The 14,559-nt window shown below is 33.7% G+C and overlaps 1 protein-coding gene and 1 pseudogene across 8 annotated transcripts in view; both read left to right on the forward strand.

Annotated features, from left to right (window-relative positions):
* The window catches only part of SCLT1 (sodium channel and clathrin linker 1), a 210,684-nt gene that overhangs the window by 132,005 nt on the left and 64,120 nt on the right, over nucleotides 1–14,559 (forward strand). For all 8 annotated transcript variants that reach the window (XR_004625840.1, XR_004625838.1, XR_004625841.1 and 5 more), the window contains 2 exons: nucleotides 5,205–5,397; nucleotides 11,326–11,522. Coding sequence is in view for 3 of the 8 variants with exons in the window: in XM_002925493.4 (XP_002925539.1) it covers nucleotides 5,205–5,397; nucleotides 11,326–11,522 (390 nt within the window). In the remaining 5 variants the exon portion in view is untranslated. The remainder of the gene's footprint in view (nucleotides 1–5,204; nucleotides 5,398–11,325; nucleotides 11,523–14,559) is intronic.
* Nucleotides 2,230–3,450, forward strand: LOC105240333 (annotated as a pseudogene).

The raw sequence follows: 14,559 nt of genomic DNA on the forward strand, positions 1-14,559 counted from the left end.
AAATAAGATCCAGCCATATGGTGCTTACTAGAAAGTCACTTTACACTTGAGGAAGCACATAGGCTAAAAGTGAAGAGATGGCAAAAGATAGTCCATGCAAATGGTACCCAAAGACAGCAGGGGTATCTTATATCAGACAAATAGACTTAGGTCAAAAATTATCATGAGACAAAAATGATCATTATATAATGATAAAAAGGGATTAATTCATCAAGAGAAAATAGCAATCATAAAACTATATGCACTCAATATCAGAGCACCTAAATATATAAAGCAAATATTAATGGAGCTGAAGGGGAAAAGAGAGAGCAATACAGTAATAGTAGGAAACTAATAACTCACTTTCAACAAGAGGTCATCCAGAACAGAAAATCAGTAAGAAAACAGCACCCTTGAACAATGCTTAAGACCAAATTGGCTTAACAGACATTCTGTCCAACACAGCATAATACACATTCTCAAGTGTGTTTCAAGACTCAAAATCAGAAATAAAAAAGGGGAGACATTACAACTGATACCACATGAATACAAGGAACCATAAGAGACTACTGTGAACAATTACATGCCAACAAATTGGATAAACTTGAAGAAATGGATAAATTCCTGGAAACATACAACCTTCCAAGACTGAATCTGAAAACTAGTAAGGAGATTGAATCAATAATCAAAAACCTCTTTGGGTTTTGGAAAAGCCCAGAACCAGATGGCTTCACTGGTGAATTCTGCTAAACATTTAAAGGAGACTTAAATGCCAGTCCTTCTCAAACTCTTCCAAAAAATTAAAGAGAGAACATTTCCAAACTCATTTTATGAGGCCAGCATTACTCTGATAACAAAACAAGACAAAGACACTATCAGAAAATAGAATTCCAGGCTAATATCCATGATGAACACAGATGCAAAAATACTCCAAAAAACATACTAGCAGACCAAATTAAAAGGATCATACACAGTTGTCAAGTGTAATTAATACCTGAGAGGCAAGGATGGTTCAAGATACGCAGATCAGTAAATGGGCTATACCACATTAAAGAATGAAGGATAAAACTCATGATCATCTCAAGAGATACAGAAAAAGCATTTCACAATATATAACATCTATTCATGATAAAAACTCTCAACAAATTAGAGAAGAAATGTACCTCAACATATTCAAGGCCATATATGGCGAGCCCACAATTAACATCATACTGAATGGTGAAAAGCTAAAATCTTTTCCTTTAAGATTAGGAACAAGACAGTGGTGCCCACTCTTGCCACTTCTTTCAACATAGTAATAGAAGTGCTAGTCAGAGCAGTTACAAGAAAAAGAAAGAAAATGAATCCAAATTAAAAGTAAAATTGACTCTGTTTACAGACAACATGATCCTATACATTGAAAAAACCCTGAAGACCCCACCAAAAAAGTCATTAGATCTAATACATAAATTCAGTAAAGCTGTAGGATGCAAAATCAACATACCAAAATCAGTTGCATTTCTATACACTAACAAACTATGAGAAAGAAATGAACAATCCCATTCACAGTAATTTCAAAATGAATAAAATACTTAGAATAAATTTAATCAAAGAAGTGAAAAAAAAACTTTACACTGAAAACTAAAAATCAGTGGTGAAAGAAATTGAGAAAGTCACATAAATGTACAGGTATCATCTTCATGAATTGGATGAAATAGCATTGTTAAAATGTCTACGCTACCCAAAGCAGTCTTCAGATTCGATAAAGTTCCTATCAAATTTCCAATGGCATTTTTCACAAAAATAGAAAAAACAGTCCTAAAATTCATAATGGGGATTCCTGGGTGGCTCAGTCAGTTAAGCATCTGCCTTCAGCTGAGGTCATGATCCTGGGGTCCTGGGATCGAGGAGCCCTGTGTCTGGCTCCCTGCTCGGCAGGGAGCCTGCTTCTCCTTCTCCTTCTGCCACTCCCCCTGCTTGTGCTCTCTCTCTTTCTGTCAAATAAATAAATCTTAAAAAAAAAATTCATAATGCACCTCAGAAGACTTTGAATAGACAAAGCAATCTTAAGAACAAGCTGAATAGCATCACAATTCCTGATTTCAAAATATATTACAAGTCTTCAGTAATCAAAACAGTATGGTCCAACAGGCATAAAAGTAGACATGTAGATCAATGGAACAGAATAGAGAGCCCAGAAACAAATGCATGCATTTATGGTCAGCTGATCTTTGACAAGAGTGCCAAGAACACACAATGGGGAAAGGATAGTCTTTTCAATAAATAGTATTGGGAAAACTGGATGTCCACATGCAGAAGACTGAAATCGAACCCTTATCTCACACCATATACAAAAATCAACTCAAAGTGGATTCAAGACTGAAATGTAAATCCTGAAACTGTGAAACTACTTCAAGAAAACAGGGGGAAAGCTTCTTGACATTGGTCTTGGCAGTGATTTTCAGATCTGACCCTATGAGTACAAGTAACTAAAGTAAAAATAGACAAGTGGAATTACATCAAACTAAGAAGTTTTGGCATAGCAAAGAGAGTGAAAAGACCATCTACAGCATAGGAGAAAATATTTGCAAACGATACATCTGATAAGGAGTTAATATCCAAAATATATAAGGATGCTGAGCAATTCAATAGCAAAATAGATAAACTGCTTTAGAAATGGGAAAAGGACCCGAAGAGACTTTTCTCAGAAGACATAAAAATGGCCAACAGGTATATCGAAAGGTGCTCATCATCACTGATCATCAGGGAAATGCAAATCAAAATCACATTGAGGTCTCACCTCACACCTGTTGGAATGGCTATTTTCAAAAAGACAAAAGATAAACTCCAGGTAAAGATGGCAGAGCACGGTTACAGCTTTTGGCTGACTACATACAGCAAATGTAAACTTATCCAGATTGAATATGCTTTCACTGTTGTAGTTGGAAGAGCCCCTCCAGTGGGAATTTAAGCTGCAAATAGTGTGATGTTAGCAACTGAGAAGAAACAATTCCATTCTGTCTGATAAGCAAGGTGTAAACAAAGTGGAAGCAATTACTGAGCATGCAGGCTTGGTGTATACTGGCATGGGCCCAGATTACAGAGTGCTTGTGCACACAGCTCAAAAACTAGCTCAGCGGTACTGTCTCATTTACCAAGCATCCATTCTCGCAGCTCAGCTGGATAGGGAGTAGCTTCTGTGATGCAAGAATATGCTCAGTCAGGTGGTGTTCATCCATTTGGAGTTTCTTTACTAATTTGTGGTTGGAATGAGGGGCAACTGTATTTATTTCAGTTAGATCCATCTGAAGCTCACTTTGCCTCCTCCAGAAAAATAACAAAGACCTGGAACTTGAAGATGCCATTCACACAGCCATATTAACCCTAAAGGAAAGCTTTGAAGGGCAGATGACAGTAGATAACATAGAAGTTGGAAACTGCAGTGAAGCCAGATTTAGGAGGTTTGCTTCAACTGAAGTTAAGGATTACTAAACTACCATTAGCATAATAACAAAGTGATTGGAAAATCCAGAATTCTAGATAATCCTTCTACTTTACCATGTTTAAAGTATATTTTGTTTTGCAGGCTTTTTGCATACTTATTTCTACATGGCTTAATGTACTGATGTTTTTTTCTTTTTAAATGACACTCATAAATCATAATAAACTGTTAAATCCAAACAAACAAACAAAAAAAGAAAAAAGATAACCAGTGTTGGTGAGGATATGGAGAAAAGGAAACCCTTGTACATTGTTGGTGGGAATGTAAATTGGTACAGCCACTATGGAAAACAGTATACGGAGTTTCCTCAAAAGATTTTAAAAACTACCATGTGATCCATTTCTGGAAAATCTCTGTCTCAAAAAGATATCTACACTCCTATGTTCATTGCAGTATTATTCACAGTAGCCAAGATATGAAAACAACCTAAGTATCAATCAACAGATGAATGGATGTAGAAGGGAGAGTAAATATTTATTTCTAGTTAGGCCCCCATTCTCTATTTTTTTCTAACAATTTGTTGAAACCAAGGTTGTTTGTATTCTAGTTTCCTCTGCCTGCATGCATATATGTGATGCCATTTACCTTGTTTCTCTGTCCCACGTAATTCCTAAAAACTAGTAATCAAATCAAGAGGCTTGACCCGATCCAGTTGACATTTTTTTGTAAGAATTCTTCATAAATGTTAATATTTTGGACTTCAGTTTGGAGGCACATAATATGTGATTATTTCTGATGTTAGCATCTTTCTGATTTTATCATCCTTGGATGATCATTGCCTGGATCTATCATTTCATTAGGAACTTTATCAGCCAAAGTTGAAATAGGAAAAAAGAGCCAAAGTATTATGGAAATAAAGGACCTTATATATTACCTCTGACACCTGGTGACCAGATAATGTTCACAATATTTGATTAGCTGGATTGAAAAGATGGAAATTTTTAAAGATAGGAATAAAAATTAGTAATATATTGAAGCAAATATACATGTTTGAAGGTTCTGTCACCCAGTAATCCATTGTTGAGAAAGTTCAAGAAATATAACCTATTTAAACTGATAAAACAGGAGCTGGAAGTTTATTGTTAAAAACCATTTTTAAGTCATATAACAGGAAAATATGAAATAGGACTTATTGTAATTTAGTAATATAGACAGCTAATGTGTCTTCCTGTGGAGTTGATTGAATTTTGATCATTACCTATTTCATCTTCCTTACCATTACCTTACCATTACCTTACCAGTGTATCCCCTTGAAGTCGTTGTTACACAGTGATTTTCACTGTTAGCAAAAATTTGAAAAAAAAAAGTTTGACATAGATTTTCTAGGTGAGGGGCGCCTAGTCGTTAAGCGTCTGCCTCCGGCTCAGGGCGTGATCCCAGCGTTCTGGGATCGAGCCCCACGTCAGGCTCCTCCGCTGAAGCCTGCTTTTCCCTCTCCCACTCCCCCTGCTTGTGTTCCCTCTCTGGCTGGCTGTCTCTATCTCTTGTCAAATAAATAAATAAAATCTTTTTAAAAAAATAGATTTTCTAGGTGAGTGGTAGCAGCTCAGTTTATTAGTTGAGGTTGTTAAATTGGTTATATTTGTCTGGGATAATACAACATTGTGAAACTACATAGTTTAAGTCTACAGTGAAGAGAAATGGGTCGGAACAAAAAATACAAAAGTCTGTACTATAAAACATAACTTCTTGACTTTCATTACAGATCATTAAGTTTAAAGGTTCCTTTTGTTTTTTTAATCAGTTCCTCAGAAGAGATATCACGTTGCCAAGAAATGATTCAGAAACTTCAAAACGTATTGGAGTCTGAGAGAGAGAACTGTGGATTTGTCAGTGAACAAAGGCTGAAACTTCAGCAAGAAAATGAACAGTTACAGAAAGAGACTGAGGATTTAAGAAAGATTGCTCTCGAGGCTCAAAAAAAAGCCAAATTAAAGGTATTTGCAAGACTAGTTAGAGTTAAATGTGTATCTAAAAAAATATTTAGAGAGACCCAGTAAAACATTTTAAGACCTTTTTTTTTTTTTTGGCCTTTTCATCAAATAGCACTAATCATAATGCAGAGCATTAACCAGTCTTTTTTGTAGTGCAGACTTTGGCAAGCATATTTGAAAATGATTGCTTTCACTATCCACACACACACAAAATTCTTTCCAACCATGAAATACACTGATATTCCTGCCAAAGCAATTTAAGCAGTGCTAGCAAAACTATAGATTAGATAACTTTATAGACTGCCACCCTCTCTTCTATAATAGCCTCTTAAAAATTGAACTCTAAAACTAGCTTTATAGAGGATGCTACATCAGTATGCTCTGAGAACCTCTCATAGGTAGTCTAAAATTTCCATGCTAGGAGGAAGGCAAGGGATAAAAGTCTCCTTAAGAAAAAAAAATTCTCCTTTATTTTCACTCTCCTTTCCCCCTTCCTCATTCTAATGTTTAACATGCTTTGACAATAGGAATAAGATAAGCTGTTTAAGGGAGTTTCAAGAAGCACTGATATCACCTTCAACATGTTGCTTCCCTTACCCCATTCCATGCAACTTTTATAAAAGTTGTCATTAACTCTTTATGATAAAGACCTATATCTTCCAGTTTCATAGAAAGGATATGAGGTGGCAGTATTCGTGTTTCACTTTGTTTTTATGTTGCTGTATACTCATAAGAAGTCACATTCCAGTCTAATTCATATCAGCACATATTTACTGAGTGCCTCCTACTGCAAGCATCAAACACTGTAGTTATTTATAAAAACTTGAACTCTGAAAGAGAACCTTATATCATACAGAGAAGTTTCTGCTTTATTCTTTAGTCTGTGGGGATTCAAGACTTGATATAAAGCTACAGTAATTAAGACAGTGTGCTATCAATATAATAATAATTATGATCAATGGAACAAAACAGAGTCCAGGAAAAAACCCGTTTTTCATAATCATTTATAACAAAAGCACCACTGTAGTTCAATATGGAAAGAATTATCTTTATAATAAATGATGCTAGATCAATTGGGTCCATATTTTAAAAATAAGCCTTGACCCCCATATCATACCATACATTTAAATTAATTTGAGCTGCCTGGTAGACCTAAATGCAACATATAAAACAATGGAGCTTCAAAGAGAAAATCTTCATGATCTTGGGTAAGAAAGAATTTCTTAATGAGAACACAAAAAAATAATCATAGCATAAAGACTAATTGGATTTCATTAAATTAATATTATTGAGTCTATTAAAAGGCACCATTAAGTACAATGCTGGCTTGGTTTGCCAGTTTTGCCTATTAAAAATCACAATCTAAATTGTAAAAAAAAAAAAGATACCATTAAGAGAGTGAAAGTGAGAGAAAGTATTTATAATACACGAAGTACTTGTAATGCATAAAATATAGATAATATATGTATAATACACATTTAAAATACAATAATATATAAATATACATTTATATATACATAATATAGTATAATACAAACAAAAAAGGACTAGTATCTAGAATATAAAAACTGTTACTAATTAATAATGATAAAACAGCAATTAATAAGGAAAAAACAAGCACCCTATTTCCAAAAATGGGCAAAAAATTGAAATATGCATTTCACAAAAGAGAATGTATGAAAAAATGTTCAACTGCGTTGTTTATCAACAAAATATAATTAAAATTACAGTGAGGTACCACTGCATACCTACCAGAATGGCTAAAATTAGGAGCATCAAGTGTTGACAAAGATGTAAAGCAACCAGTTGGCAGTGTCTTAAAGTTGGACATATATTACATATGATGCCAAGTAATAGTGGCTTCATACCCACAGGTATGAGTGCTTATATTCATGAAAACATGCACCTAAGAATATTCATAGAAGTTTTAATCCTGTCAAAACTGAAAATAACTCAAATGTCCATCCACATGAGATTACATAAATAAATGGTGGTGTATTCATATCATGAAATAGATACAGGAATGAAAAAGAATGAACTATGTCTATAAGTAATAATGGATGAGTTTCACAGACCCAATGTTGAACAAAGAAGCCACAGATAAAAAAGCTCATAGTCTATTAATTTCATTATATGAAAGTGAAGAATAGGCATAATTACTTATGAGGATGAGATCAGAATAGCAGTTACATTTTCAAAGGGTGAGTAATGATTAGAAGGGCATATGAGGGGGCCTCCGGAGGTATCTAAATCAGGGTGGTGACTCTGGTATGTCAGTATATGTGTAAAACTTGAGGTTGTACCCCTAAGACTTATGTAGCTCATTGTAAACAAAAGATAAATCTTGGCAAAGGAAGGTCAGCAGGATTGTAAATAAAACAAGAATAGTTTTGACTTTGATGCTTATGGAAGCTGGGTGATAGGCATATAGGGATTCGTTGTAATATTCTATTTTGTGTATGCGTGAAAGTTCTCGTACTAAAACATTTCTATAATAAAATAAGTCTGTGTACTTTGGTGAAAAAATGTTATATCTTCCTCTTATATTTTAAATTTCATAGTATAAATTTCATATGGATTAATAACTAAAAGCTACTAGTGACACCATAAAACATTACTAGGAGATATAGGCAAATGTATAACTGATAGATGGAAAAGAACTTTCCTAACAAAACCAAAAAAGAAGAAATTGCAAATGAATATATTATTAAATTTAAGTATATAAAGTTTTTAAATATTTAGAACCATTTTTTAAGTGTTTAGAAAAGAAATACCTGGGGGAAATAATTGTAGTAAATATGACAAAAGACAAAAATCATTCATATATAATATTTGAAAAATATTAAAGAATATTTGTACCCTATTAGAAAAACATGCATGAGACATGAACAGAATTCACAAACTAAGGAAACAAATTGCTAATAAACAACTTTTTAAAAGTTTAAACTTACTATTGATTAGCTGCATAGTTACCAGTGTGAGTGAATGTGCAGCTAAGAGTTTAAAATGTTTTTAATTTTTTTATTTTCCATTATTTTCCAATATACATCTGCTTTTGGGTTTTGGTTTTTATAGTGGGGAAGAGAGGAATCAATGACTTCCCCCTACCTGGTACTACATTTTATCTATCTTTAACATAAGTTCAGGATAGTAATTGATGTTTTGGAGAACAAAAGAATGACTGAAAGCTTATCTAGTCCACATATCCCACCAAAACTGCTCCCTTTTTTGCCAAGTCTGCATCTAGCTTAAGAATTATTGGTAAATAAAGGGCGGAACCTCTTAACTAACTAGATAGCTATAAATTCTATTTTACAAAGGAGGATCACTGTCAGATAATTGCTGCTTTGTAGCTGATTCCTTCTTTGCCAACATAAGAACCTAGTGCTACACTTCACTGCTTTTCTTCCCCTTGAAAAAGAGTGTGATCCTCCATAGACAAACTGAAAGGAGCCAAAAAGATCAAAACAGTTGGATATTGAGAGGTCAGTAGGCTGAGAAACTTACAACTTATTATATGAAACTTTCATTTGATCTTAAGGCCACTGCATTCCTTTCAGGCCTAGCTTTCCCCTTTTCTAACTTCTCTGAGTTCTTTCTGCCAGGGCTCTCCATTTCTTTTCGTCTAAATGCTCCTCATAAGTACACAAAATTAGGAAATGGATAGTTTTAGCATTTCAGTCTATTTGTGTGAGTGGTTCTATGCAGAGGAAGAACACAAAGGAAAAAGGGAGGGAAACCATAAATCCTTTCTTCCTACCAATGTACTGAATTTAATCATCAGTGGGATTTTTGTTATAGGAGACGTAGTTGTAGCCCAGAGTCTTCCAAAATCACTGCCGGCCTGTCCAGTTTAACAATTGGAATTTTATCAGCTAAAGGATCTGGAGTGTTTTTAAAGACCAAATTTTGATACCAAAAAGCCATCATTCACTCTGTCTACACAAGTGTTTTCATAACTTTACTATGTTTCAGGTGCTGAAGATGTAATGAAGACATGGTCCCCCTGACCCAACCCCCTCCTTAAAAACATAACTTTTGCATGGAGATGGGCAAACTTCAAACATATATTTACAAACTAATAAATGCACTTTAGGAAGAACTTAGGGCACTGTAGGAGCTTAATACAGAGGGACCTGATTTTGTCTAGATAGAAGAAATAATTGAGCTAAGTTTTAAAAGTTGAGTACAAATAACTAAGATAAGTAAGAGGGGTAAGACTATTCCGGGCAAAGGGAACAACATGTGAAAATGAGTCAAGAATGAAAAGGCACTGTGACAGAAACAAAGAAAGAAAAGGGAATAGTGGCACAACACAAGCTTGTAGAAGTAGGCAGAGACCAGGTTATCATGAAGGACCTCAGAACAAGGCTTGTCAAATTACAAATAGATTTTCCAAGAGGAAATGGGGAGTTAACTAGGCAGGCTGACTTCTAAAACTGTATAGATGCATATATCAGTTTTTAATATATATGCGAGAGAGACAAAGAAGCACACAATTCCGCCTAACATATCAACTGTGGCTCCTCCAGACCAAGTTGAGATTGAGGCAGAGGAGAAGGAGTATATTCAAATCTAAATTTGCAGAATCCAATAATATAAAAATTAGTAAAGTAGCAGGAGTCAAGGAGCCTCAGGAGGCTTTAATACAATACAGAATTAATAAATCCAAGGTGGTTTTCCCAGGGCCAGTATTTATAAAGTCTTAAATTTCTACTTGTGTACTATTTGAGAAAATTCAAGCAATTAGGAAACACATTGCATGTAAGCAGAAGTAGTAAGAACAGCGTGTTTGCAGTTTACCCACAAACCATGGATTTTGCTGTTGTTGGGTTTTCCTTAGTGTTGAGAAAGTTGAGTCCCTGATTCATCCTTTCTTGATGTTGAAAGTAGCCATATTTAATAAATTATTAGAAGCTATACCAGCTGTGATGATTTTTAAAGCACATTACTTTAAAATACCACAAGATATTCTTTATAATATTTCTTTAGTAAGATAAAGATGACCCTAGGGTACACCAAAGAAATTGTTCTAGTGACTCTTTTCTCAATTGCCTCAAGGGTGGTAATAGGTAGTTTCATTCTAGATGCATGCAAGAGAATGCAATTCATTACATACATTGAATGCCAGAGGGCATTAGGGCTTCATTTTCTCCTTGATCCCCAGTCAAGAAAGCTTCTAGAGTATCTGAAGAGCATTTACTTATATGTTTATTCTGTATTATTTTTACTATAATGACATAAATTACTTAGAAATAATGAAAGATATTTCCATATGAGATTCTGAAAACCAGTAGAGTCTTTTTTCCTGAAAAAAAAAATTGTTTATATCGTAACTGAAGAGGTAAAGGGCTTCTTGTGTGTGATTTATTTTACAAAACCCTTTGAAAAATAATTTGAAATTTAGTATGAAGTGACTTGAGATTTTGAGTTGTTGAACACGTCAAGGTCCGAGAGGGTGGTGCCTTTGGAGAGGTCGAAGCTCTGTAAACTTTTTTTAATGGCTTGAGTAAAAAACTCTGTTACTGCAAGCATGAATATTTTCCATGGATTCTGGCAACAGAAGTTAAAGTAGATAATAAGAGCAGTTTCTATTGGATAGTATACTTTTTTTCTACTGGCATTTTAAGGTGTTGAGGAAAGTATTGCAAAAAATTTGTCCATCATAATTCTGGTTCACTAAATTTATATTGTACTATAAATTTATATGTAATAAATATATACAATTACATGTATTTAATTAATGTAGGATAAGTCTTCATTTGTGATGAAGACATTGTAAACTTATTTTTTATGTAGATTTCTCATCCAAACATTTCTGTGCCACAAACAACAAAATGAATGATTTCTTTTGTGTATTATCATTGATCAGTATATCTCCTACAATAACAGAAAAGAAAAAGCAGATACTACGTTCATTTTATTCCTTAGATCAGTACAATGGAACATGAATTTTCAATAAGGGAACATGGATTTGAAGTTCAACTGAGAGAGCTGGAAGACAGTAATCGAAATTCCACTGTTGAACTGAGGCATCTCGTAGTGACTCAACAGAAGGCGGCCAATAGGTGGAAAGAAGAAACAAAGAAACTTACTGAAAGTGCAGAAATTAGAATCAGTAATTTAAAGTAAGTCCACTATTAATTGTTTGATACCTTTTACAGAATAAATTATTTTTTAACTCTAAAATTATATTTATTATTCTGCAGTTAATTTGCTTTCACTCCTTTCTTAATGAGAAGATTAGATTTTCTTTATCAATGAAATTATTAGTATTCTAGTTATTCTAACCAATTATTAGTATTCTAAGTTATTTTAGAATAAATTGTTTAACATTTAATGTCCTTGCCATAATCTTCTTGTAAAAATCTTATATTTTTATTAAGCAAATAGTTATTGAACTGCTATGAAAAATATTAAGCATTATAAACCAAAACTCATACTGTATATTTTTGAAAATTTTATGCACATTCCAAAAATATGATGATTTTTGTTGGACACAGCAGTTTAGAATCTTAATACTCTTTGCATGTAGGCATAGCATGTTTTGTGATTGCAGCAGAATCTGATTGATTTGCAAAACCTAAGTATTTGCTCTGTGGCCCTTGAAGAAAAAGGTTTGCTGACCCCTGCCCAGAAAGTACTTGAGCTTTTATGCTGAATGCAATGGGTTGCTGTGGAAGGCTTTGAGCAAAGTGATATGATCAGCTTAAATGTTCAACAAATCAGTTTGATTGCAGTTTGAAGAATAGACTGTAGAGGGGCAAGGGTAGAATGGAGAAGGTAGGCAAGTACTGTATAATCGATATATAAAATGTAACTTAGATTAGATTTAAAGGGTTGGAGATCATTAAAAAAAAAGTTTGAGCCATTTTAAATATGAGCTGCCTGGAAAACATTTAAATCGGGATATCAACTAGTCAGCTGAGTCTGTAAGTTTGGAGTTCAGGGAAGAGATTGCAGCAGTAGCCATAAATGTGGCAATCCTTAACATACACATGATTTTTAAAGTCGTGGGATAAGAACTTGTAGAAAGGAAGTCCAGATACATTAAGCTGTCTGAGGACTGAGTTCCAAAAGTTAAAGTCCAGAGAGATGAAAATTCCACTGAAAGAGAATGAGAAAGAATATCCAGAGAAATAAGAATCATGATAGAATGGTTAAAAAAATTTTTTTTCAGGAGTATAAGCAATAATAATAGGTGATATTTACTTATTAGCACATAACATGTTTGTTGTTCTAAACAACTTATGTGTGCTTAATTAATCTTGACAACAACCCTACAAAGTGGATAACATTATCATTTACATTTTACAGATAGAGAAACTGAGGCTGAGGGAGTTAAGGAACTTGTTCAAAGTCACATAACTAACAAAATGACCAGTAAAGACAATATGCTCTTAACCATTGTTTTATAAAATGCTACTGATTGGTTGAGTAAAGTGAAAACAGAGAATGGACCTTTCAGTTTGCCACCCTTTGATGGTCTTTGTTAACCATGATAAGAGCAGTTTTGTTAGAATGCTGGAGTAAAAATGTATTTAGAATGAATTTAAGAGAAGAAGAGAATTTCTGTTTCCAGTTTTATGGTGAGCTAGGTAATTTGAACCTCCACCACAACTAAAAAAGTTAGATGAATTATAAAAAGTATCTACTAAGAGCATTAAAGAACTAACAAAAATAATTATTACCAATTTGGCCTTATCCCAGGAATGCAAAAGTATTAAAACCATTGAAAATAAGTTAATATAATTTATCACATTAACTTTTTTAAAAGAGAAAAATCATAAGATCTTCTCAATAGATACAGAAAAGGCATTTGATAAAATTTGATATCCACTTATATTTCAAAATAACTCTTAACAAACAAGGAATAGAATTTCTTTTATTTTGGGGCACCTGGGTGGCTAAGTTGTTAAGCGTCTGCCTTCAGCTCAGGGCGTGATCCCAGAGTCCTGGGATCGAGCCCCACATCGGGCTCCCTGCTCCGCTGGGAGCCTGCTTCTTCCTCTTCCACTCCCCCTGCTTGTGTTCCCTCTCTCACTGGCTGTCTCTCTGTCAAATAAATAATCTTAAAAAAAAAAAAAAAAAGAATTTCTTTTATTTAGTAAAGGTATCTGTTCTAAAGCAAACATTTTTAATGGCAAAAAAAAATGTTAGTAATTTTCCTTTGAAGACTGGGAAGATAACAAAGAAGTTCATTATTACCACTGTTATTAATATTTATATCAGAAGTCCTTATCAATGCACTGTGGCAGGAAAATGAAATAAGAGGTATGCAGACTAGAAAGGAAGGAAGAAAACAGTCATTCTTCACAGACAACATGACTGTATATGTAGTAAGTACAAAATAATTAATAGATAATATGCAAATATACAAAAATCAATTGTATTTTTACATACCTGCAACAAATATTTCAAAACAAAACTTTAGTAAAATTTACAATGCATCAAAAAACATCAGATGCTCAGGAATAAACCTAACAATGTGTGAGACTTCTACATGAGAACTATGATATCAGGAAGATTAAGGAGGCGGAACTAAATAGAGATCCGGTTAATTGATCAGAATACTCAATATTATAAATTTGTTTACAACACGCCCCCCCCCCCAGCCATCTGTAGACTCAGTGTAATCCCAGACAAAATCCTGGGACATGAAGCAGTATCCAAAATATATTAGGTGAAAAAAACAAATTTTTTTACAGTACGTATAGTATTCTGCCCTTAAAGAGGGGAAAGTGTACGTGTGTGTGTGTGTGTGTGTGTGTACATATATATACAAGCATGCTATACATACACTACATTCATACACATATGTGCATACTCTCTTCTTAAAAATAGAGAGGTGACCAAAACAATAATTAAAATTGTTATCTATGAGGAGAGAGAAAGGAGTAAAGGATAAAGGCTAGACTTCTTTGAATGAACCTTGTCTTACAAGGCTTGGGTTTGAAACTATATAAATTTTCATATAATTATCTTTTAAATTAAATCAAAATTTTTTAAAAACCTAAAAATCGAAAGTAAAATTAAACAAATGAACTTAATTGTGTACAAGTTGATGGCTTAACTACACAGATAAATTATTTCAAGTGACATTAAACACAGTAATTAGATTGTATATCCCTAGTGAGATAAATCCTAAGAATAAAAGAAAGTGTA

Source organism: Ailuropoda melanoleuca, chromosome 5 (genome assembly GCF_002007445.2).
Source record: "Ailuropoda melanoleuca isolate Jingjing chromosome 5, ASM200744v2, whole genome shotgun sequence".
Taxonomy (NCBI): Eukaryota; Metazoa; Chordata; class Mammalia; order Carnivora; family Ursidae; genus Ailuropoda; species Ailuropoda melanoleuca.